The sequence below is a fragment of the Ceratotherium simum genome, chromosome 14 (genome assembly GCF_057802395.1).
Source record: "Ceratotherium simum simum isolate JZ-2026a chromosome 14, ASM5780239v1, whole genome shotgun sequence".
NCBI lineage: Eukaryota > Metazoa > Chordata > Mammalia > Perissodactyla > Rhinocerotidae > Ceratotherium > Ceratotherium simum.
Genome location: NC_141913.1, coordinates 62,057,589 through 62,084,277, shown reverse-complemented (window position 1 = coordinate 62,084,277; position 26,689 = coordinate 62,057,589). Strand labels below are relative to the sequence as shown.

General features: G+C 42.9%; 1 protein-coding gene across 1 annotated transcript; it reads right to left on the bottom strand.

Moving 5' to 3' along the window:
- Positions 1-4,267: 4,267 nt before the first annotated feature.
- GALR1 (galanin receptor 1) lies at positions 4,268-26,602 on the bottom strand. The gene is made up of 3 exons (XM_004422649.2): positions 25,109-26,602; positions 20,286-20,351; positions 4,268-12,827 (listed from the first exon to the last, which is right to left on the bottom strand). Exons 1-3 carry the CDS (start codon positions 25,772-25,774, stop codon positions 12,510-12,512), a joined length of 1,050 nt encoding a protein of 349 aa, XP_004422706.1. The 5' UTR covers positions 25,775-26,602; the 3' UTR covers positions 4,268-12,509.
- Between the last annotated feature and the right edge of the window lie 87 nt (positions 26,603-26,689).

Genomic DNA, 26,689 nt, shown 5'->3' with positions numbered 1-26,689 from the left:
ACCAGAAGAATGGAATAGAGAAGACACACCATGTTGGAACACCATCTCATCGACGAATGCTCCTAAATATACTATTTAACTCCTTATAGCCCCATGTTTAAGTATTTACAGCATTTCATTAGCACTGGAATTTTTTTTCAAGTTTTTTTATTGAGGTAAAGTTGGTATATAATTTATATGTTTTAGATGTACAACATTATAATTCAGTTTTTGTATACACTACAAAGTGATCACCACCATAAGTCTACTCACCATCATCACTATATAATTTACCCCCTTCATCCATTTCACCCTCCCCAAAACCCCCTTCCCCTCTGGTAACCATCAATCTGTTCTGTGTATCTATGAGTTTGCTTTTGTTTCGTTTTGTTTGGTTTATTTGTTTTGTTTTTGTTTAGATTCCACATATGAGTGAAATCATACAGTATTTGTCTTTCTCAGTCTGACTTATTTCACTTACCATAATACCCTCCAGGTCCATCCACACTGTGGCAAATGTTGGCAATTTTCATCTTTTTTTAAGGCTGAGTAGTCTTCCATTCTGTGTGTGTGTGTGTGTGTGTGTGTGTGTGTATATATATATATATATATATATACCATACAACTTCTTTACCCATTTATCCATTGATGGACACTTAGGTTGCTTCCATGTCTTAGCTATTGTGAATAATGCTGCAATGAACATAGGGGTGCAAATATCTTTTCAACTTAATGTTTCTGTGTTCTTTGGATAAATACTCAGAAGTGGAATAGCTGGATCATATAGTAGTTCTATTCTTAATTTTTTGAGGAATCTCCATAGTGTTTTCCACAGTGGTTGTTCTAGCTTACATTCCCAGCAGCAGTGAATGAGGGTTCCCTTTTCTCCGCATCCTCTCCAACATTTGTTATTTCTTATCATTTTGCTGTTAGCCATTCTAACAGGTATGAGGTGATATCTCATAGTGGTTTTGATTTGCATTTCCCTAATCATTAGTGATGTTGAACATCTTTTCATGTGCCTTTTGGCCATCTGTATATCTTCTTTGGAAAATTATCTATTCATATCTTCTGCCCATTTTTTAATCAAGTTGTTTGTATTTTTGTTGTTGAGTTGTATGAGTTCTTTATATATCTTGGACATTAACCTCTTGTCAGATATATAATTTCAACTATCTTCCCTCATTCGGTAGGTTGCCTTTTCATTGTGATGACGGTTATGTTTTTTCCATTTTTAAATGATATTTTACTATGTCATTGAATAGTATCTATACTAGGGAAAATGATATTAGAATATGCATTTTAAAATGGCTTTTTTTGTGTGTGTGTGAGGAAGATCAGCCCTGAGCTAACATCCACGCCAATCCTCCTCTTTTTGCTGAGGAAGACTGGCCCTGGGCTAACATCTGTGCCGATCTTCCTCTACTTTATGTGGGACGCCCCCACAGCATGGCCCTACAAGCAGTGCATTGGTGCATGCCTGGGATCCAAACCCGGGCCTCCAGCAGTGGAGCGCGTGCACTTAACCGCTACAAAAATGGCTTTTATTAAAGATATAATTTTCTCTTAACTACCAAATCTACTAATTTTTTAGATATTTTTTGCTTAAAGGAAGTGTAATGAACTACTGTTATATACATCATACATCATCATTATAGTAATTTCTGTGTTTATTTTAAAAATTATCTTGACAATAGATGACAACTCCTACAGATCAAGATCTTTTCTCTTATATGCATAAGGAAAATCATATCAAATGTGTGTATTTACACCAAAAGAAAGTATGGAGCTTCCTCTTACTAAATAAAATAATAAACAGGTCAGAAAGTGGAAAGGAATATTGAGGTATTGTGCAACCCTCTGAGGCACCTCAGATTTGGGCACAAGGATTTACTATACAGAAGACAATGTTAAAAAGCATTATTGGACTCGAGATAGATTTCATCTCAGTGTCCCTCAAAATTATGATCATGACAAGAAAGTGAAAAAGAAACATGAAAGAAAGGGGAGACTAGACTGGATGAATCTGGGGTCCAGGCTCTGACATTCCAAAGTCCTGTGACTACGGCCAAGACTCTTATTTTAGGGGTATGGACAAGCCCCATAATTTGATGAGGCTCTGAAGCCTCTTCAATGATCAAGTTCAATTTGAAATAGCATTGTCCGTAGACTGAACAAATTACACGTCTGGCTTTGTGTATTACCAGTTTTAATGCATGTAGATTGTGCTGTGATCACTAAAATACAAATCATTTAAATGTGTAACTGATTCACTGTTACATTTTTTCATTTCACATTTTGTGTATTGATCTTGTTTGCTATGATCTTGCTAAAATCACTTATTAGTTCAAGGAGTTTTTTGTAGATTCCTTGGGATTTTCTATATAGACAATCATATCAGCTGCATATACGGTTTTATCCTCCCTTTCTGATCTTATGCTTTTTATTTCTTTTTCTTGCTTTGTTGCAGTGGCTAGGACTTCCATACTGTGTTGAATAAGAGCAGACATCCTTGCCTTTTTCCTGATCTAAGGGGAAAAGCATTCCTCTTCCACTATTAAGCATGATGTTAGCTGTAGGGATTTTTGTAGATGCTATTTATCAAGTTGAGGAAGTTTCTTTTTATTCCTAGTTTGCTGAGAGTTTTTAATCATGAATGGGTTTTGGATTTTGCCAAATGATTCTTCTATGTCAATTATGATCCTACGATATCTTTTTACTAGCCTGTTAATATGGTAGATTACATTGATTGATTTTTGAATGCTGATCCAGTCATGTATTTTGGGAATAAACCCTACTTGGTCATGGTGCATAACTCTTTTTAAACATTGCTGTATGTTATTTGCCAGTATTGTATTCAGGATTTTTGTTTCTATGTTCATGAGAGATATTAGTTTCTGGTTTTCTCTTTTTTTCCTTTTGCATTTTCTCTGTCAATATAAAAGTACACTTACTCTCATATGAAAATCTAGTAATTATTTGTATTTATGTTTAGAAAGAATCCTGAAATAAATAAATAAATTATTTAAAAAAAAAAAGAATCCTTATACTCCAAAAGGGTAGACATCACCAGGCTAGATAGGTATGAATATCCTTTTCACTTTTGTAGAGTCACAATCGAATTTTTGAAGAATACTCAGGCATTAGAGAGCAATGAAAATACCCATCCTGGTGAAAACACCAGCATCAATAATTTTAAAAAGCAAGTGGGCATCCAATTTGGGGAGGGGAGGAAGCTCATTACCTAAAATGGGGGAAATCAGTTTACCCTCAGGCTCCTGCCCACTAACAGTCAAAATTCTGAGCAGGATCTAAAGATATATAATGACAATAAAGTTCAATGAAATAATTTCACATTTGACATTTTTTTCAATTATAAAGGAACATATGAATCTTCTAAAACATGTAATAACTGAGGAATACAGCTCCTTTGTGAACTTCTGGGGAACAAAAAATAACTTGGTGAGACAAACCCAAATAAAGAGCTCATAAAAAAGGAGAAATGTTTTTTTAATAAAAACCTATTGGCAAGCAATGTATCAGTTGAAATACAGAATTAAGATTTTTGAAAGATAGTTTTCCACGAGAAAGAAAAATAGATACTGTCTAAATCTAAAATATGTTTATAGTTATCAATATAATGACTCCAATTCCTTTCAACCTCTCATAATCTTTGTCTTTAATTTATGATGATCAATGATTTAAAATTTAGCAATTTTTCTTATTTCACACTACTTTTGCTTTTTTGCCAATTAAATTCAAGTAATTTTAAAGTTAATGATTTTATCTGTACATAATACACATAGTATGATCCAATTTTTCTAAAACTCCTTCCTCTCTCCACCCCTTCCTTCCATCCTTTGTTACTATTTACATTCACTGGAGAGATGTCAAGAATGATATTTAGAAGATGCTAGTGATGGCTATTTCTTGATAATGAAATTTTGGAAGAATGTTTACTTTCTGCATTATAATCTCTTATAGTAGTTTTGTGTCACTTTTACAAAAACAAGAAACATTTATTCTTTTTCAAAATAGACAAAAGGAAAGAAAAAAGTAAGAAGAAGAAAAAGAAAAAGAGGAGGAGGGGGAGGAGGAGGAAGAGAAAATATTTACAAACATAGGTGTCAATTTTCCACCAACATGATTCAGCCCTGTTTTCCATGATGGCTCCCAGTAAGAGTGAAACTATTTTAACTCAACAACTTTATATTGTGTTCCTATACTTAGAGAAATACCTTACAAAACAGTGCAATTGGCTTTGTTTGAAAATAGCATTCTTGTAAATAAGCACACTTTGAGGAACAAATTTTATTTTCACTTCAAGAATATTGGTCCAAATCACAAATTCCAGCTAGATTTCATGCAGAACACAGAGGCAAGGTGATCTAGAATGACTACATTTGGTACTAAGTGGATTAATATAAGCTTCTAATTTTTGGTTTTTGGCTTTGTAAGTTTACTGGTATTCATGCTAAATTTATACACAATATTCATGCTAAGTTTATACATGATGAGACAAATTTGGAGAAACAAACTTTAGAGAATAATTGTAACAGCATCTGGCTAAGGAAGATCCATGCTCAGCATTATTTATACAGCAGTGCTTAAGCAATCACATTAGTAAAATAAAAATACAATACACACAGATTTTCTTCCTTATCCATACTACTACGTTATCAGGGATATCTGATTGAAAAACTTTAACCACAGAGTAAGTTACATTTATCTCTTAGAGATAGTAGTGTAGTTAAAAATTAGCAGCCACACAGAAAGACATGCAAATATTTAATTTAAGCATTGAGTTAAAAAAATCACATGTAACACTTTTGAATAATACTATATTTACCCCTCCATATTTAGGGGGAATAGAGTGAATGTATAGATGCTCTTTTCAACCAAGCTATTTTATTTTATTCTTTTGAAGGAAAAGTTATGATAATCTCTGAAATCCTTACATGTAAGTTATCAAATTCTTTCACGCTCTTGAAAACTTACACATTTCTGTAGCTAGGGTAATGAAATAGCTGAACAGACATTTTATGAATCTGATCAATTAAACAATAAAAATCCGAATGATTTAGATCCCATATAAGCACATTTCTTTCACAGAACCATAGAAGTTTAGACTTAAAAAGGGCCATCTACTCGACTGGAGTGGTTCTCAGCTCTGGCAGTGCACCCGGAGGCCTTAAAGAAAATGCCTGGGCCCCACATTCAAACCAATTAAATCAGGTAGTATTTCTGAAAATGCAGTCCGTAGTTCTCAAAATGTGGTGCCTGGACCAGCATCAACATCACCAAAGAGTTGCTAGAAATGTAAATTTGGGGGCTCCACCCCAAATCTCCTGAATCAGAAATTCTGGAGGTGACGCCCAGCAATCTGAGTTTTAACAACCTATTCAGGTGATTCCGATGCTTGGTAGATTGACAACCACGGCTCTAAGGAGAGGCTAGAGCATCAGTGCCTTCTGTAAAACTCCCAGCTCGTGGTGTGCAGTCAGGTTTGAGACTCATCCATCCTTTCCAAACTCTTCCCTTACAAATGAGAAAACCAAAGACAGCATTTCCCACAGCAACGACCCACAGAATTAAACCACACCTCCAGTATCCTAATGTCCACCACTCTTTCTACAATGCATCACTACTCTCCTCCTTACTCAGGCAGATATAATTTGAGAAATTAAAAGATTTGTCCAATAATATTCAAGAAAACTTTGGATTTCTATACTTCATTGTCAAATCTTCAGTCTGAAATATATGGCAGTAAAACCTGATTCTTAGAAAATCAACATATGGAAAGCAGCATTCACGTATCCATTTCTGGTTTGAAAATATTCCTAAATTATAATCTGATATAATTTCAAGAGAATTATTAAGTTTAATTCCTTGACCATGCTAGCCCTATTTTGCAAATACCACAAATCTAAGAATCTGTTCATTCACTCAGTAGGTATCTTCTATGTAAACTTCCTCTGTGGGGCCAGAGAGGCTATGGAAATAATGGGACACAAATGTCTAAAGATACTCGGATCCTGAGCTGCGTCATTGAAATCTGTTTCCTTAGCTATATCTACATAGCCCCAACAGACTCTTTAGAAGGAAAATGACATGCTTTCATTTTTAAACAATATATTCTCACAGTCAAAGCTAGATGGCCTTGAAAAAATGTGCCAAAATAGCATGCTTACTCTGATTTTTTTCTCTCTAACAACATGAGAAGATTTCCACTGAAAATCAACGTGATCCCCACCCACTTCTGCTTTCTTGGATCTTGGCTGTGTCTAAGTGGAGCCCTTGTCTAAGCGGCGATACCTACGACAGCAAGTTAAATGACAAGACACCTGTTTATCATTCTCATTCTGATTCTACCACTTACAGTGTTCTCTTCCCAAAGTCCCCACCTACATTTCATCCTCACTCCTCACGGTTGAGACAGAACCCTAGCCCACGGATCATGGAAAGCCGGTTCCTCTGCTCAGATGGCAGTAGAGAAGGAGATGCAGTTAGCGGCGGGGGTGGGTCAGAGGAGGATCACTCCGCACAACCAGGTGGAGCATGCCCACGAGACCCGCTGCGGCTGCGTTCGGAGTCCAGCCTCGGGGTCCCTCTCACCATCCACCCAGTCATAACTTTTCAGAAGCAGCGAGGCGGGCTGGTGGCTCACAGAAAATAAGCTCTAGTAGGTGCAGCACCGTCAGAATCAGCACCCGGAAAAGGGGTCTCAGGATGAACGTGCTATGGACCTGCTCTACTGCCTTCCGATTCTATGAAGAAATTGGTCATCTGGGATCCCTTATAAGAGCAATTTGCTCTTAAAGCTTGCATTTCTGACACTTCGCTGTTAAAGGGAGAAGTATTGATAGGCTAACCAGGAAGACGTCATTAATCCAGCAGAAAAAACAGAGATGTGGGAGCTTTAGGGCTCAGGCCATTCATGAACCCCTCAACAATGACAAAATTTGGAAGATCTCAAGCATAGAAATATGATTGACATAGAAAGGAGCAAGGGAGAATGGAAAAGCACATGTATACGAGTAACAGAAACAGTGATCAGGAAAATTTAACATAAATAATGGATAATATATTCCCTAGATTAGTTGTTTTTAACTAATTTTGAATGAAATATTACATGGAAATCCAAAGGCAGATGGAAGCAGAAGGCCTCTGGTTGACTAGGAGAGGAGGAACCTGGAGCTGCTCCCCCATCAGCCCCCTTTTCCAACTCTCCCTCCTCTGTCAATGACCCTGAGGGAGATCCATGGAAGTCCTAGGGCTCCAAGGAGCAGGCTCTGTGAACCAGCACTTCAGTGATGCTCTGTGATTTCCTGAACAATTCAATGATGCTTTAGATACCTGACGTAGCCGATGACATCCTGAAGGTCTTCCATCTCATCTCTGGTATCCCAGTTCAGAAGCAGGGACACCACGTATTTTCTCCTAGGGACTGACACTTATTTCCAGTCATGACAAAACCTCTTACTTCATCTGCTACATCAGCGATGCAGCCACGCGAGCGTGAACCTTGTACACAAATAAATCACACCCCTCAAATTTTGTGCTCACTACCTTGACAGTGCCCGGAGGTCTGCCTTGCACTTGCTCTGATGTTACCGCACTGTCAAGTGCTACCAGACACTTCCGCATTGGGTACAGTTCATTCTCCACCAGCACCAGACCCAGGACCATCACATGTCTGCCCACTGCATGGCATGTTAGCTTGATGGCCCAAAACAAGCTCATCAAAGGGAAAAAAAAGAGCTTAATGATCCACAACCGTCTTTAGAACAATGACACATAAATATTCCAGTTTAATTGTCAATATCTAATCTTTTGAAATAAGGTACTGTAGTGCATGGTGTCCCATAGAAAACCTACAGCCAACCACAAAACGCATCCCAGTTTATGGGTTACCTCATTGATCACCACTACCACAGAGTCTGATGGATCTGAATGGTGGATTCAGTTCCCATCTATCCCAGCAGCTGGTGAGCTTTCCTTTGACTTCTCTAACTGCTGAAAATGTGGAGTCATACAACATACCTTGAGATGCCCAGAAACCTGTTCGTCAGCAAAAAAGATGAGGCTTTCCACCCCAAAAGTGACATCTAAACCTTTAGCTACAGAATCAGCTCTTCATACAATTGTCTGAATATGGCAAACAGCCAATGTTAAAACAGACATAGACAGAAAGTCCAGCAGAGGTTATTTCTGAATATATACAAAAGTAAGAAGCTTACCACCATCTTCCCTTCCCACTCACTGCTCCCCGTGGTGACCTCTCCCACTCCTGCTGCACCCAGGACAGAAGCATGTCCATGAGGACCGCTGGAGAGGCGCAGCGAGCCAGTGCTCAGGAGGCAGCAGTGGTGAATGTGAGTGAAGCAGCCAAGCTAAGAAAGGAAACCACCATCTAGAGTCTGTGGCGCTTTCGCAAGTAAACGAAACATCCGACTGATGCATTACAATGTACGATCCACTCTCCTTAGATACACTCGCCTGATGTAGACACGGCTCACATCAACAACGGTTTAAGCATTTTAAATTGTTCTTCAGGCTCAACTTTTCCACTTCTAAAAGAGAAAATATTAAAATACTGTAGAGGGCCAGCCCTGATGGCTTAGTGGTTAAGTTCGGCACGCTCTGCTTCAGCATCCCGGGTTCAGTTCCCAGGCGTGGACCTACGCCACTCATCTGTCAGTGGCCATGTCATGTCGGTGGCTCACATACAAAAAGAGGAAGATTGGCAAGGGATGTTAGCTCAGGGCAAGTCTTTCTCAGCAAAAAATAAAAATACAGTGCAAATTAAAATCAGGTATAATTACCATTTTGTAATTTACTCTTTCCAACACAATAAGTAACTGTCAGCATTTTAAGCCACCTATTCATACTATATATAGTTTTTTTAAATAAACAAGTCATTAAATAAACAAGTCATTAACATCACTTGACAAATAACCTAATACGCAACATTTTTTTTAGAGGCCAAAGAAGACGATTACCTTAGAAAGAAAGTCACTTACAAATTTAAAACCTGGGAGATATTTGCAACCAGACTTGATCAAAATTCATAAATTTTAGATGATAAGTTTCCAGAGAAAGTAGCCACATTGATATATTTACCCAGTTTACTTGACTATGTAGTTTATATACATGTATTTCATAAATCCTTTTACGCAAGAACATGGTGAAGCTATATGATACGTTATTTTACTTGATGTGCTGCTGCTTCGACACAAGCAGCTGGGAGTTCCAGGCGTCTAGGGCCATCTGCGGAAAGGAAACAGATGCTTGGATAAGTTATCCTCTCCTGCCCAGAAGAAGCTGGACCTTGGGTTTCAGTTAACATATTGAAATGATTACTGCGCTGTCTCAGTACATCTGGGACAACAAGCAAATGCAGTCATCTGCAATGTCCCAATTTAAAACTGAGTCACCGAAGCTCTTAGCCTTGCGTGACTCATGCAATTCAGCCAGCATCCCTCCTCTCCACTCTAACTCATTACATCTGAGGGGAAGGAGGAATTCTCCTCCGGTAAACAGGAGGGTGAGGACTTCTGGATACAAGCAAGTTACGATAGAAGCGCTAGAGGTTGGGGGCAGGGGAGAAGGAAATGAAGGTTTACTCCTGATGTGTGCAGTAGAACAATTTCATTAAAAGCAAAAATATTTACCTAAAATATTCAGCAAACGGCCTCAGGCCCCCAAACTGCTGAGCACATACGTGGTCAGTATAGCAGAGAGAGAATCGATTAAAGGTATCTTCTGGGAATACAGGACAAGAAAGTCTTTCCAACCACTCACTATACTCATCACTAAGAAACTGAAATTGTCACTTATCCCTATGAAGGAGCAAACATTTCGGCTATTTAAACATTCCAGAGCCTGTCTCCCTATCCGAAAGCAAAAAGCCCAGAAAAAGCCCACCTGCCTTGGAGCCCTGAGGCAGCCAAATCTGAGGAGAAGGCATCAATTTTCTTTGAAGTTCACTGAAACACATGGTTTTCAAGCAGCCCAACTTCAAAGGCACACATGGTATTTCTCCGTTAGCCTGGCTGCTGGGAGAAAAAGCATGTGTTTGGGAGGCCTTCTTTATTTAATGAAGGAAGAGAAGGTGCTTCTGAATTGGTCACGTTAATTATGCACTAGGAAAAGCAGCCCCTAGGCAGCGGATGCTGGGCCAACGCACAGCACTCCTCCGGCACTTCTTGGGGCAACCAGAGTCTGTTACAAGTTCTGCTGGAACTCCTCATTTAGAAAACTGCATATAGGCTTCCATCTTGGCAGGACATAACTTATCATCAGTATCAAAATTTGGTACAGAAGTGGATAATCTAAACTCTGAATGAGAGGAATTGATTAAAAGACGATGGGCCGGAGTCCCATCCTATGCAACTATACAACGTAGCAATTTGCATCTACACTCAGCACATTCCGGGCTTTGCAGGTTCCAGTTATTACTTTAGTGCTGTGCCTCTAGCTTCCATCATGCCAACCGCATTTGGGAGGAACTGGAGGAATAACGTGGGTAATGCATCATGCTTTCGTTTTTGACACGCTTCTTAGAAAACAGCAGCATTAGCTACTGTATTTTTCCAATACAGTAATTTCCATGTATGTGCATGGGAATCAGAAGAGGAAAACAAGGGGTCATTTACAGTGCAGGAAATCGTTCTCATCCATGCAAGTCCAGAGGCAACCAGGAGGCACCTCTTTGAACCCCCTTGTGAGTCCAGACACACAGAAGTTGTTCTGGCGTTGGCAATGGTGACTTCATGTTCCACAAAGCACATGAGGTATCATTGACAGGAGAAAACGTTCCTGCTGCTCTATTTGAATAAAGTGCAAAAAATTTTCTGTGCAAAGGACTTTTGCTGTTCTTCAAAATACTCACATATACATATACACCAATTCTTTCCTCAGCCATGAAACATGAAAGCTCACGACTTCCCATCCTCTCGAACAATTTTCTCCTATTCTGTCCAGAGAACTATTCATACCATTGCAAATGTAAACACTGTTTGCTAGGGGAATATAATTAGTGAAAATAAGTGATGAGCTAGAGAAGTTAACATGCAAAGACTTACATTGAGTTTGTTTTTGATCTAAAATCTGATATTTTATATGGAGTCCTGATTTGACACAGCTGTATGTTACACAAAATCCTTTTTTCAAAATTTTCTTGCTTTTGTATCCTTCTAAAATGTATCAAAGTCTTGCAGTCTGAAAATTATTTCCCAATATAGGATAATTTAATCTTTTCACACCATTTTCTCATTGTAAACATGAATAAATATGAAATTATCATGAAAACTACATTTGAAACTCAAGTTGTGATGATTTCAACCCCAAATTAACATTTCCAGAGGGAATACTATCTGGGGTAAATGTGCATTACGCATCATCACAGACTTGATGAAAAAGCGTTTGTTTGTACAAGATGAGATATCTCTAGGTACATCCATTCACAAGATTTGTTTTCTTCAAACGTTATCTGAACCAAAGGTTTAGTGCTTTCCTCATGTGGCATATGACTTACTAAATTCTGACTAGTCTTTGGCCCCATAGAAATTATTATCTACACGTTGACCATTTACACATCTACCTTCATTGACGTTTTTTTTTTTTAATTCTCTCTTTTGGGTAGGTTCCATTCAAGGCATAGCCCTGAATACCTTGACCAAGTAGATATGTAATTTTAATGCCCAGTTTCATTCTCAAACCCTCACTCATAGCTTCTGCTATTAGAAGAGATGCACTTGGCACTGTTTGCTGATTTTTTTTAGTCAACTCTACGAAGCCTGAGTTCACGGGACAGTCTCTAATTGACAGAGCCAACAACCAACGCTGGGGGGTCGCTGCAACATGTCACGGACCTCCTGAGATAAACTTGACGGACCTCACGACCGCAGATGTACAGCACACCTGCAGAAGCCTGTACACTCTTCACAACCGGGAGCAGTGTGCCCTGTGCAAATAAACTAGCAAAGTCATATTTCCACTTAATAGATCTGTCTCTGTATAAATGGCCACAAAAATAAAATTCAGGGAAACTTTGTGGGTCCATGATCATATTCTAAAACACCTAGCTTATACTATTACTCCTTTTCTTAAAATTGAAGAACTAAAGCATAAATGCTTTTTGTAAATAAATTTGCTCCAAAATGTAGATCACAAGTATTTCTGACTGTATTTATAAATCGTTTTTTCTTATTGTATGAAGAATTGAACATACTTATGGAATTCTATGAAACTTTCATTTCTGTTGAGGTATAAAACTATAAAGTATTTTATTTTGTTTTTGAAATATAATTTAGAAATAAAATAAAATTTAGAAGTAATCTTCACTAGAGCTAGGGATTTCCTAAATGGATCAAAGCACTTTTAAACACAAGTGAAGTTTAATTAAAATAACATGAATTGTTGTTAGGATAACATGTTGCAGCCTTGCTTACTACTTCTTTGTATTTGTTATGTGTCTGGTCCACATACATGGGAACTCCACAGTAAAGTGCTCTAATATATCTTTCTCACACGTGAGTACAGTTGGTTGATGGTGGGGTGTCTATTCGACTTTTATTTTCCTTAGTATCATTGAGAGATGATTCATTGCGAATGTGGCACTTGAACACCTGCTTATAGGCCTTCCTGAAATTTTCAGAGAGAAATGCGTATATGATAGGATTCACCGAGGAATTGCTGTACGCCAGGCAGTGGGCGGTGATTCTGAAGAAGAAGGAGGCAGGGGTCAGCGGGAAAACACCAAACTCAGCCCAGAGATGAATGACGTGGTGTGGCAGCCAGGATATCCCAAAAACCACGACCACCACCAGAACCGTCTGCGCGGTCTAGAAGAAGCAAAGAAAGGAAAGGCATCAACTACCACTGAGAAAGAATACAGCATTTTAAAACAAGCCCTATCATAATTTTATGTATATTTTCATGGGACCAAATAGATACTAAATCTGCTTTACGTGTTAGCGTTCACTTTGTATAATAATTTTGTTCAAAACTACTTCAGGACCTGTCACCACCTTCTGTAGGAATAATTTTATCATGCACGTGTAATGCATGTGGATGACGGGAGTGTGCTTTGAATCATGGAAGCAGAAATGTACGGGGATTAAACACTGTAACGTCAACACCTACGAAGCGCTGAAGCACGGCGCACAGTGAGACTGCGTCACCCATGAGGCCATTCAGATGAGCACGAGCCTGCTGCGAAGTGGCCTCAGCAGACAGGTGGGGAAGTTTATTTCTCCTCGTTAAACTTTGGCCAATTAGAGACCACCACGCATTGATTCACAAACGCACCGGAGAGCCATTTCAGTCTCTGTCGAAGGACCAGTTAGTCCTGTTTGTCTGCATCTTAACCTTCCCTTGCTGTTCCTAAAGCAGAAACACTTGGAAATCAGACGCAGCGTCCATGTGTTTCCTTTGAGATTTCTGCTGAGCAGATGATGGAAGAAAGTCTTCCCACAACACAACAGGAACCTTACCTCCTGTGTGCCACACTGTGTGCCCTGTGCGACCTCCTACTTCCCTGTCCGTACCCTGCTTTGCGTGCACGCAACTACCTCCTCAACGGGCTACAGACCCGCAGGGCTGGGATGAAGGGCCACTTGTCCTGTGTTTCATCGCCGCCGGTTCAGTACTTGTTGAAAGGCAACAACTAGGAAGCTAACGTTGTTATTAATTGAAAACTCTATCTCCATGGATTCAAACAAAAGACCATGGTCTATTTTATTAAAATCCTTAATTAAGGGAGTCTAATATTTTTTAAATAATAAAATACAAAGCAATCAGTGATTGCTTCCTTAAAAGGATGCCCTCCTCCAGTAAGTACAGCTCAGGAAGCCACGCAGGGCCTTGACTGCCTGACGGCAACAGCAGAACCAGGGCAGCGGTGGTTGGCACTGAGCACCGACATTGATGACCGCTGGCTGTGTGCAGTTTTCATTCAGTCCCGCCAACAACCTCGTGAAGCAGGCCCTGTAATGACCCGTGGGTTGTGGATGAGGGAACCGAGACTTAGAACAGTTAAGACAAGTGCCTAGTGTCCCCCAGCTGAATGCAAAGTCAGAGCCGGGAGCCAGGTCTGTGTGATCCCAAACCCATGCTCTGCCCAGCTCATACACGGCTCAGGGAAAGAAGAGCTTACAAAATCCACCCAGTTACCATCAACTGCATCCCCCACTCTGCCACCCGCCCAGGGCTGCCTGTAAAGCACAGGGTCATGGTGCTTACGTGGGCAGTACAAGCCCCCAGAAGACGACAGTCATCCCAGTTCTCTAACCGAACCATACAAGGACGTTGCCCGGCCCCCGTCTACGACTGCCTCAGCTCCCCAGGTCACCCCACCAGGGAGTTTACTCCTGGGAAGAAAAAGGAATATTAAGAACATGAGAGGTACATGTTTCTAGCCCCTGGCCTGTAGGTTAGGAATCAAGTAACCTCTGTTTTTTCTCCAATTTAGTCCAGGTAGTAACGTTTTCAAAAAGTGCTTGAATTTGCCGAGCAGAAACATGAAAGTTGGAACCACTGGGCATCACCGAACATCTCAGACCAGGAAAGAGCAAGGCACACCTCTTCCCCGATCTCCCAGTCACCACACTCAAGTGGAGGGTAAGCTCTACCTGGTGGCTGCCACGCTATTCTCCCTTCTACTAGGAAATAACCCCAACTAACATCGATGAATACGGAGAAGGAGACATGGGAGGAGAGAAGAGGAGGAAGAAGATGAAACAACACATTAAGTTTCTTATGACCTGACACTGAGGGAGAATGACTAAGAAATCACTGTTGCACCAGTGAGTGGAAGTCTCTCGCAGAGGTGGGTTGGAAGCCAGGAAGTCTGTAACCAGGTGGAGGTAGAGATGGTAGAGACAGATTTCAGGGCAAAGCCAGGGCAAACACAGCGCTCAGGAGGGGCAGGAGATGAGAGGTAAGCTCACCATCAAAAGGCACTGTGGATTGTGCAAAAGCCCAAGACTGACATTAGCCATAAACTGGTTGGACCGCCTTTGAAAATGAGGTAACCTCCCTGGGCCTGGACTCCCTCTCCTGCAAAGAAGATGACTCAACAAAATGATTCCCTGACTGCCTCATCCATTTAAACCCTTAAAACAACTCAGGTATAAACCTGAGGACATGTTTTTGTAGGGCCCAGGATTACACATTACAGCTGCTCCCACTGCACTACACACAGAACAAACACGGGATTTGCTCACACATATTAAGGGATTGTCTGCTAGCAACCCAGTCATCCATTAGTGTACGAGAGATTCCATTCCCTGATGATCTAATCAGAACAATCTAGACATGATGACACCTACAAATAGAACAGAAAACATCATCTTTTCTTTCTAAGACAATAAGAACATCTCTCTTCTTCACAAAATGAATGCCCTCTGGATATTCTGTATCATTGCTCCGTTTAGGAGGTTTTTCTAAGTACCAAGCTCAGGGCAGAAAGAGGCCCCAGCAGCTTATTGCTAAGATCCAGACCATATCAGCATCCATAGGGCCAACGACAGCGTGCATGAATATGGTATGTTTTCTATGGAGTTAGCTGTGTGTGTTTGCAGTTCATTCAAAATTTACCTTTTATTTTTAGTAATCCCACTGGTCTTTTCAGAACCATGAACAAGATTCTTTTTCTTGGTCTACCTGTGCCTTTGAAATGTGACTGGGTTACAATTTACGATATGAATATCAGGAAAGAATACTTAATGGGTACCTACATAAACTATATCATTTATCTAAGGCTGTTCCCAAGAGAGTTTAATAGAACGCTTGTCTGCCCTGACTGTGCTCCCAGCTAGTACCTTCAGGGATTCACAATTTTCTCCCTCTTTCATCCAGCATCTCAGCCCATCAGCCATCAGAGCTGATGTTCTCTCAGCTGGTGCACGGTCAGCGCTCTGCACACAGGGCTCTGGCACCTGGTCCTGCCGTCCTCGGGCTGACGCCAAGCCAGCCACAGTGACACCAAGTTAGATGAATGCATCCACGTGCAGAGTTGGAAACAGCAGAGGATTTTCTTCTTCTGTCTCCCTTGCACAGATGCTTGTAGGCCTCCAGGCCCAGGGAACTGAGACGATGGGGGGAGGTGAGGAAAGAAGTCCATACGGGCAGAAGAGTGTCCTCCTTCATCCACCACTGCTTCCAACGCCCAACTCAGAAAACCGCGTGCCCAGAATACACGGGCTCAAAGTTAAAGAGCTGGTCAAAATAACGCATTGCACTAATCCCAAACCTGGGATTTAAGCAGACCGTTGTGCTCATGATTACCATTACCCAGGGTGTGTCTTTTTTCAAATTTCAGATGTCTAGGCCTCACTCCCCCCACGGCTCCATTCAGCTGGCAATGGTTACTAGGTATGTACCCAGGAATCTGCCTTTCTAAAAATAAAAGGCTCAGTCAGGTGTTTGAAGAACCACTGATGAATTACATAAAACCTACAACAAAAGCAAATTATCTCAGCCATCTAACGTTAAAGGAAAAGGTGTCACCTCCGTATTGATGGACCCTAAGGCTGATCTACACCTTCTCCTCAGAAAGACTCAGAAAAGCTGCTTCCTCTCTTTCCCTTTGAAATGTCAGAATGTAAGGAGAGAACTCCCCTCTGTGGAGAGTGAGGCTGATTCTGCTTCATTTCTTACGGTATCATCTGCCTCAATTAGAGATGGAGTTATACCCAGTAGATCTACTCCTTACCTCCTTTGTCCATGTAGCCTACAGAATCATGATGGTATCTTCTGACAGAGAAAAAGTCATCATCTAAAGTTATGTCCTAAACCTCTATACTAATTCTTATGATACTTGAGATTGGGTCCTTTATTAGCATGGTTTCTTTTTGCTCCTTATGCTGAAAGTGTCTGAAAAATATTATGTCTCTTCTTCCTGTGAGATGCTCTTTTTCAAGTCATCTAAGACATCTGCTTTTTCTTCAAAATTTTTACTCACAATATGTCTAATGGAACTTGGCTGGGAAGAAAAAAGTGACTAAAAGATGAGAATGATGAAAAACATTTTGTAAATTGTATAAATGACAGCCGAAAAGCTTGCTGAATTACTTCAAGCCAGAGAGGGAGAAAAAAGAAGCAACTGTTACAAGAACCCAGCAGTTGAGAGGGTATCCAGAGGTCCTCTAATCTAACTTCCTCCTGGAAGTGACCTCCAACACGGGCGTCTACTCCCTTCTCAAGTTTTCCCGAGATTATTTAAGAATCTTGTTTCAGTGTCCAATCAACCTTGTGCCAGAAAACACGTCTTTGTATCTAACAGAGCTCAAGCAAAGCATTTAATCAATCCTAGAGCCTTATACTATTACTGCTATTTTTCCACAGTGGAAATCACATTCTTCTTTTGCATTTTCCTCCAAGCGTGCAGAGGAACTGTTCAGCATCTTTATCGTGAAAGGCCTCACTCTCTGCCCCAGGATTATTCTAAACCTTAACAAGAACTCCCTGTGTGGATGGATACAGCACAGAGAAAGGGAATTCTGCTTTGCCATTGAGAGGAGGAGCTGGAGACAAGTGAAATTTAAGTGAGCAAACTATCAGAATCTACATCACGTCAATCCATTATCCACCAGAAATGGAGTAGGACACCCACCAGCCACACTTCCTGTGCCAAGACCTGGGGGACACCGCAATGAGCCGTCCATTCTCTGCCTTCAGGAATCTACAACGTGTTCTCGCCCTCTGTTCTAGATTTCCCTCCTCTCTCTCCGCTATCCCCCATCTCTTTGCCATCTTCTCTCCACTGTTTCTCCTCCCTCTTCCCACTCCCTCTTCTTACCCCCACCCCCTGCAACACTCTGCTCTCTCTTTCTCAGACACACACACACACACACACACACACACACACAAACCACCAGCACCACACTCTCTTTGTTCCATGCAAACAAGGAGGCAATTAAATATATCAAGAGATCTGCCATCTGTTTCATGGCTATTAAGCGTCAGAGGCTCTAAGAATGGAAGACGAAATCTTCTTCCCTCCTCCAAATGCTAAAACTTTCTCCCATGGTAAGAATTACATTTACACACACATATATATATATACACACACACATCATACATATATACACACATATCTATACATATACACACATGCTTATGTATATATACAGGTATGTATATACCTACACACACACATAAAACTAAACAAAGTAATTGTTAAACTAATCACTAATCTTTGGATCTTTTTATTGCAAAATAAACCAGAAGCTTTTCTAATCGTTTCTTATAAGACCTATTTTCATTCTTTCAATCACTTTATTCTCTGGAACTTTCACAATTATTCTGCAACACCTTTCAAATATAGAGACTAAAATTAGCCATTGCATGCAAATAAAATCCAGCCAATGTTAAAGAAATGTTTTATTTTATTCCTTTTGGTTAACATAAAATCTTTTGCATCAATAAGCGTGTCTCGTATATCAAGGGCATCACCTCTGTGGATGTCCAGCAAGCTCTCTCCCTCCCCAAGGACATTACTCTCCTTCCTCCCCTGACTCCAAATGCTCGTCACAGTGAAGAACACTTATTTGTCTCTTCCACTGCAGTGTTGGCTCCTGTGAGGAGCCAGCTCCTCTTAGAATCCCCTGGGTCAGCCTGTCCTGTGCTGGGCAGGTGTTCTCTAAATAACCGTCCAGGGGAAAACTATAAACAATCCTTAATTGTTTTTAATGAATCATTTTCTTAGAGATGAGAAGTGTGGCTCAAAAGAAAAACTAAGTGTTAGACTAAAAAGTTGGAAAAACTCCAGCATAACAACACATCATGGAAAACAGGAAAACAGGAGCTTTTAGGGCTTACTCCATTCATACAGCCTAACACTGTCAGCTGTTGTAAGGGAGGAGCCAGGAGCTTAAAATGAAATCGACATAATAAGTGCGCAAATGTAAGGATGATCAGTGAAAGGCAACTGTGAGACAGTCTTGTTGCTTACGTTGCACCGTTTATTCCTAGGTGGTTGTCCTAAGAACTCAATGATTGTTTTATCTAATAAAAGCTAAATTCTGTGCTTTTTAACCAAGTGTCTACCGTTGCTTTTCATTGATTCTGGGAACAGATATGTTTTTCACCACATTATTGTTTATAAATAAGGAAAGTCAGGATGACCTGTGCTTTAAGTAGGATTTTTTAAATAAACATGATTATCTAAACTATAACTTCTGCAAATTATGTCATTGATCACAATAAAATACTTAGAAGGAAAAACGAGGTATTTTAAGATGTTCTGACTAATACTTATGGTAAAATGTCTGGTTATAATGCCTCCTCCCTAATCCTATGGTCTAATCATCCCGGTTACGTCCACTCTGCTTTCTCTTTTTTTTTTTTTTTGCGAGGAAGATCAGCCGTGAGCTAACATCTGCCAATCCTCCTCTTTTTGCTGAGGAAGACTGGCCCTGGGCTAACATCCATGCCCATCTTCCTCTACTTTATATGAGACGCTGCCACAGCATGGCTCAACAAGCAGTGCGTCGGTGCACGCCCAGGATCCGAATCGGCGAACCCCGGGCCGCCGCAGCGGAGTGCACGCACTTAACAGCTTGTGCCACCAGGCCGGCCCCCCACTCTGCTTTCTAAAATCATAAATTATATAGGTATTATCCAAGTAAGAGTTAAATTAATCCTGACTTGTAAAACAGTTTTTCCTCAGAATGTGAAATGTAATATATAGCAGGAGGTTAGATGCTTTAATATTACTCAGGAGAAGCTTGTTTAAATCAGGAATCACGTGACGAGAAAGAATTAAAAATGGGTAGAATTCCCCTAGAGGCTTCCTCCCATCTTTAATCCTCTCCCCTCCAGGTGACGTGAGCACAAGTCCAGGTGGAGGGGAGGACTGCCCATCTGCTGCAGGGGCTTTAGGGAGAGATTATAACGATGTTTTCTAGAAGGAGAATTAAACCAGACTTCTGGAGTCAAGTCACAGGTGGTAAATATGCAATAAAATGACTATCATTTCATGCAAATTATGGATGTCAGCAACTCTACACTGTCCCAATCAACCTAGAACACACCTCCCAAGAGGCTCAGAATCCAAAAAACATGTTTCCTGGCCTCCCTAAACCCCAGCTAAGCTTTCCTGCAGCATATAGTTGTTGCTGATGCTCTCACCAAGAGATGATCTCCACTCCCCCTACGCCTAGTGGAGAGGTTCATTCAAATGTCTGCACCAAAGAACCTAAGGTTTACAGGCACAGGGTGAATGTGAGGATAATTAAGAATAAAAATAAACTAAGCTCTGAAAAGTGGCTTATATAATGTATATTTGTGCACATTACCTTTTTCTTCGATGCTTCTGACTTCTTTGACATGTTCTTCAACTTTTTGTGCAAATGATTAAGGACCTGAAAAACACAGACTAATAAAATCAGTTTGCCTCATACCCACAATTCACTGTCTATTTTGCATTGACAATTCTTGACATCTTGAAATGGTAATACCATTATTTATAAAGTCACTCGAATTGAAATACACATAAGGTGATGAAGTAACAATGAGCACGAAGTGCCGACCACATCTGTTTTTCTAACATTTAGGAGTACCAGCTGCAGTTGCTGCTCTCTGTGTGCTTCCGTGTGCAGAGAGTTCTGGTGCACGTAGCTCTGGGGTTTTGTCCAGACAGCCTCACCGCTACCCATATTTGCATCGTGTCTGTCTACCTTCCATCTTGGTTTCCCCTAAGAGTCTACATTTTAACAATTACCAGGTCCCTGCTGTATGTGGGACATGATCTTAATTCCTAGATATGTGGGAAAACTAGAGACTTCCCTGCAGCGCACCATCCAATGGGGAAAGTGGGCAAGTGAGAAATAAAGATGATATAACCAGATGGTTCTCCTGTGTGGCCAGTGTTGGCACCAACATACTCCTGTGTTCTCTTCTAGGGTTGCCTTGCTGCAAGTCTCCTTCAAGCAAATCTCCACCGGTCAGCCCTCCTTCCATTCTTTATTCTAACCCTACCCACTGGGCTGCACTTTAAGATGATTTACATTTGGGGATTCCGCATCACTGATGATTTATAGACCATTTAGCAAGGTTTTACAATTAATGTCCCTGTCAGGGAGTCTCCTTGACAGACAGTGGCTTTGTTCATCAGAAAAACTGTTTTTGTCTTCTCTTGCCAGTGTCCTACTCAAAACAAATGATGTGAAACATCTGGGTTACACATAGATATTTACAACGCAAGCTTGGTCTCATACCACAGGGCCAACCCTACAGACTGGCACCTGAGTTCACTTTTATATCCCATCTGAGGATGAGAAAGGATAAGAATATTGGCCTCTGGATGACTAAGGGCTTTGAGTAGTCTATAGCTTGCCCAGCGAGTATCTCCGAAAACTGGAAGCCACGCTGCAGACACTTCCTTGTTTCCCACTAGCACTGCAGCATGGAAATAATGTAATCGAATTGGACTTTGCAAAAGCCTGCTCCATTCAGCTAGACGCAGCCCTTCTGGAGCAATCAGTCACACCCTAATGGAGAAACCACAGGATTTATTTATCGACCTTACAGGCTCTAGGCAGCTTAAGCAGCCATCATTGGGGTATGAATTTCTGGCTCCTAATTCCCAGCCCTACTAAAATACTTCTCACTTCCTACAGAGGCTTAGCATCATCTACAAGACAAGCCTTTCACTCACTACAGTGAATTTAGGATCACTCTCAATACATTGACAATGGGTTAGTTTACTGTTACCAACAGAAATTGGGGTACCAAAAATGGAATATAAGGCAAAGATAGAAGAGGAGCTTTTGCAGGAGCAAATGAGAAATTCTTTCAAGGGGGAAGGAAAGAGCTGGAAGCAGGACCCTGCCTGGAGAGGACAGGCCTGGCGAGGTTCCTTTGTGGCAGCCTTCCTAGCAGGAGACCACTCAGGTCACTGAGGACAAGGGACAAGAGGAGAGAACAGAAGAGAGGCTGCAAAACAAAATCAGAGAGGGACGCCTGGCAAGGAGGTCAGAACAGAAAAGTCAAACGTTAACTGCTTCATAATGCTGCCCAGGGGTCTATTCATTCCTTCAACAAACCCTGATTTGTCACAGCTCAGAAACTTCAAAATGCCTAAGGGACGTTGTTGAGTTGTCAGTGGAGGAAATAGCCCAATATGCTTTTCTTAGCTCTGTTTCGCTTCAACAGCCTATACTATGAGCACATATTGACGTATTATGATGCATCTCCTTGAAGATCTTGTCATCAAAGGAGAAAGAATGTGGGTATCATGAAGAATTATAATTACATTTCTTTAGAAGATGATGATGGCATGGTGGCATTTCTCCATCCTTCTGGGCTTTTAGGATTGGGTGTAGGAAGGCACACATTCAAACCTGAGCCAAGGTCATCCTAGGCATCAGATATCTCTGGCAATGTGGAGGAACTTGGTGGGTGGGCAGGTCAAGAGTGATGGTAGTTCTGAACCTCACATTCAAGTAGCAAAATCCTTAACTGGATAGCATACACTTAATGACTGAACCAAAGGAAAGCAACTTGAAATAACTTGTTATCTTCACTTATTCAAGCCTGGAATGAATTTACAAATATTACCTTGAATTCAAAGGAAATTTCCAATTATGCTTAGAAGCAAACTATTTCCATATAAAAAAAATCCCAGTGATCATGTATTTATTGAATTTTAAAAAACATTTTTAGGGGCCACCCTGGTGGCGTAGTGGTTAAGTTTGCTCTCTCCCTTTCGGTGGCCCAGGATTCGCCGCAGGTTTAGATCCCAGGTGCATACCTACACACTGCCTATCAAGCCATGCTGTGGCAGCATCCCACATACAAAATACAGGAAGACTGGCACAGATGTTAGCTCAGGGACCATCTTCCTCAAGCAAAAAGAGGAAGATTGGCAACAGATATTACCTCAGGGCCAGTCTTTCTCACCAAAAAAAAGAAAACATCGTCTTTAAACTTTGCCTTATGTGTGACTTTTATAAACTCTAAAATGACAGAAATGTTGCCTAATTTATTCTTTTCTTTTTTGTGTGTGTGAGGAAAATCAGCCCTGAGCTAACATCTGATGCCAATCCTCCTCTTTTTTTTACTGAGGAAGATTGGCCCTGGGCTAACATCCGTGCTCATCTTCCTCTACTTTATACGGGACACTGCCACAGCATGGCTTGACAAGTGGTGCGTCGGTCATGCTGGGATGAGAAACTGCGAACCCCAGGCGCAGAAGCGGAACACGGGCACTTAACCGCTGTGCCACTGGCCAGCCCCACCTAATTTATTCTTAAAAGTTTACCTTGTCTTTTTCATTAAGACCTAAATTATTTTCTCTAAGATTTTAGGGAAATGAAGGAAGAGTATGCTTCAGTTCTAATTCAAGTAATTATGAATTGAGCCAAATATTTTAAGAATCCCTCCAGCCCCATGCTTCATGTCCTCAAGGCCTTCACCAACAGTCCCTTCCCTCAGGGGACTGGGAATTCCTGCATTAAATTCCTTCCTGAACCACTTGCCAGCCTCACACTCTGGGTCAGCTGCTTCACTCCTCTAAAACCCTTTTTCCTTATCAATAAAATAGGGACAATAGCCCCAAGCACAGGTTGTTTGCAGATTAAATGAGATGGTACACACAAGAGATCCCCGTGCTGCACAGAACCAGACTTTTTTTGCATTTGCAGAAAACAAAGTGGATAAACCAGCCATTTACCAAAGAGCTAAGGCAGAGTTCTTTTCCAAATTCCCTGTCTCTATCTCTTTATCTATAACCCTTTGACGCAGGCCATTCTTTCAGTTAATCTCCAAAACTGTCGCCATTCAAAACAGACATGACTCTACACAGATGATACAGGGGGAGGGGAAAAACAAAAACCAGGTGGCTTATATGAAACATTTTTGCTGGGAAAAGTACTTTATGAATTGAATATAGGAAATTGTTCTGTCTCATCTGGTTGTTCATGGTCCAATAGCCACAGCTTTATGACAAATAGAAGGAGAGACAGAGCGAGACATGAAGATAGAACGCTTGGAATTTCAGAATTCGGTTACAGAGGTGTTTTTCTAATGAAGTTACTCTGAGGAGTGTTGGGGACAGTGGACTTGATCCCCTGAGTCACTATCCCATGATTATTAAGTATATACTCTTACCCAAACATACGAATTGTTTCAAAAGGTTTAAGACTTTGATCAGTATAAAAATCGTCAAAACCTTGCATTATTAATAAAAGAGTGTGAGTTTACTGAGCTCTGTTGGGCTACCCAAAGGAGGATAAGAACAATTTCCCCATAAGCAGGTGCGGAGTAGCTGGACCAGCTGTGTGTCAACACTGCCTCTCTCTAGAGTTAGAGGCGTAGACCCAACACCTGAAGCCCTCAACTTTGTTCACACAACCTCTCTGTGTAACGTTGTTTACATAATCCTTTCTTAAAAGGATTGAACCTTGAACGGGGGAAAAATAACAGCTGAAAACCCAGCCATCCAAAATTCTCTGGAGACTCAGGTCGAGACTGAAGAAATACTGTTTTACCACTTGGGTTTATACAGTTAAACTTGTGTATGAAATAAAATTCGAAGCTCTGTCGCCAAGAGCAGCGTCCTCACAGATCCAGGTCCCCACAGAGCCGCCCCATGCGCCCCGCGGGAAGGAGCCGCACGGGAGTCACCCCCTTAAGACCCAGGTGAGCGCTGGGCAGTGGGGACCCGACCGCCACCCCCGCAAAAGGCCGGCGCGCTCGGACTGCCCAGGCGCTCCTGCGATTCACGCCAAGCCCGCCGGGGGCTGAGTTGCTAAAACGGAGCGTTTTATCCTCCACTGAGAAGTGGGCATTGAGCGCGGGCCCCACTGCCGGGACAACCACAGAGCTATTGGCTGCGGGAGCCAGGAAGGAGAGGGGAGGTGGGACGTCCGTGAAGTGAACTGCAAACTTTCCCAAGCGTCTACCAAACTCCAAGTAACTTTCTCGCTAAACATCCGACGGACAAGCCCACGCAGAGGCGAGGGCAAACTGCAGTGGAGACGGTGCCCCACACCACTCCGCCCAGAAAACTGCAGGGGTGAGGGCAAAAGGGCGCGGGCACGCAAGGGGCCACCACAGGGCCCTCGGGGCCCGCCGCCCTCCCGCGTGCGTCCCAGCCCCGCGCCCCGCCGCGCCCCACCTTGGCATAGCAGAAGCAAATGAGCAGGAGCGGCAGCAGGTAGCCAAAGACGAAGGTGCACACCACGTAGGCCTTCTTGTGGCGCTGGTTGGGCCACTGCTCCCAGCAGAAGGTCTGGTTGCTGATGTCCCGGTGGAAGAGGCGCTGGTGGTACGCCACGGGCGAGGCCATGGCGATGGACAGCGCCCAGATGAAGCCCAGGCCCAGCAGCGCGTTGCGGGACACCCGCAGGGAGGAGGAGCGCCGCGAGTGCACGATGGCCACGTAGCGGTCCACCGACATCGCGGCCAGGGTGAAGATGCTGACCAGCATGGAGACGGTGAAGAAGTAGTGGATGAACTTGCAGATGAAGGCGCCCAGCACCCAGGTGGGCAGTGCGTACACGGTGGCCTGGAAGGGGATGCAGAAGAGCAGGTAGGCCAGGTCGGCGATGCTCAGGTTGAGAATGAACAGGTTGGTGGTGCTGCGCGGCTTGCCCGGCCTGCTGCGCGCCAGCACGGTGATCACCAGGCTGTTGCCCAGCACGCCGAGCGCGAAGATCAGGCCGAACACCACCAGCGTGATGAAGTTCTCGACGCCGATGCCGAAGAGGGGCCTCGGCTCTGAGGTGGGGGACTCGGGCTCGCTCGCGTTCCCCTCGCTGAGGTTCGCGGCCGCCAGCTCCATCGCAAGGGGTGCTTGCCAGGGAAAGAGGGCGCGGTGAGGAGGTGGAGAGTGCCAGGGATCCCAGTGCCGAGCACGCAGAGCGCGAGTTTCCGAGCCTGAGCCTCCCCGATGGGCACGCGCCCCCGGGCGGCCTTGCCTAGTGGCACCGTCTGTGTGCGGGGCCGTCTGAGAATGGACGAGGGCGGGAGCCCGCAGCTGGACCTTCCCGGGCGGGGACGGCAGTCCTGAGGGGCTCCCCCTGCCCGGGCGCCCCTGCCCGCCGCGTGGCCACCGAGGCGGGGAGGAGGGAGCCGGCGGTGCAGCCGTGGAGGCGGAGAGAGCCCTCGCTGCGCCTTACCGTCTCCAGATCCTTGGCTGGCCGTTTCCCTCGCTCCAGGAGTGGCTTTGGGCTGCACCTGTTGCTCTGAGCCGCTCCCTTCCCGCGGCGCTCACCCGGCTCTGCCCGGCGCAGCAGCGCACGAAGCGGTTCGTGGAGAGGGCTCCCCGCGCCTCCCAACCGGCAGGCGCCTCCGTCTCCTCTCCCAGTTTTTGCAGGGATTCCAAGTCGTCAACAGGGCGAGCGCTCTTTCTGTGTTTTCCCGTGGTTGGCAGGGGGGTGCTCGGGGCCTCTCTGTTAAAACTGAGACGTAGGGAGGACTAAGCTTGGCTAAAATCTGCGTCCCCTGGGAGCCCCTCCTTGTCCCCCCGGAAGTCACAGCGTGCGCAGAGACTGGATGAATCCTAATGGGATGGGTCGCCGCCCACCTCCTTGCTAGAATCAGCCGCGCTCTCTGCAAGGTGCGGATCTGCCTGCGTCCAGCGAAGGCGGCAGCTACCGGATGCAGCAGTGGCCCAGCGGGCGAGGGAAGCTGAGCGCACCAGTGCGCGCTGGGCGGGGAGGCGAGGGGTGCGCAGGCCTCCTTAGCCGTCAGACCA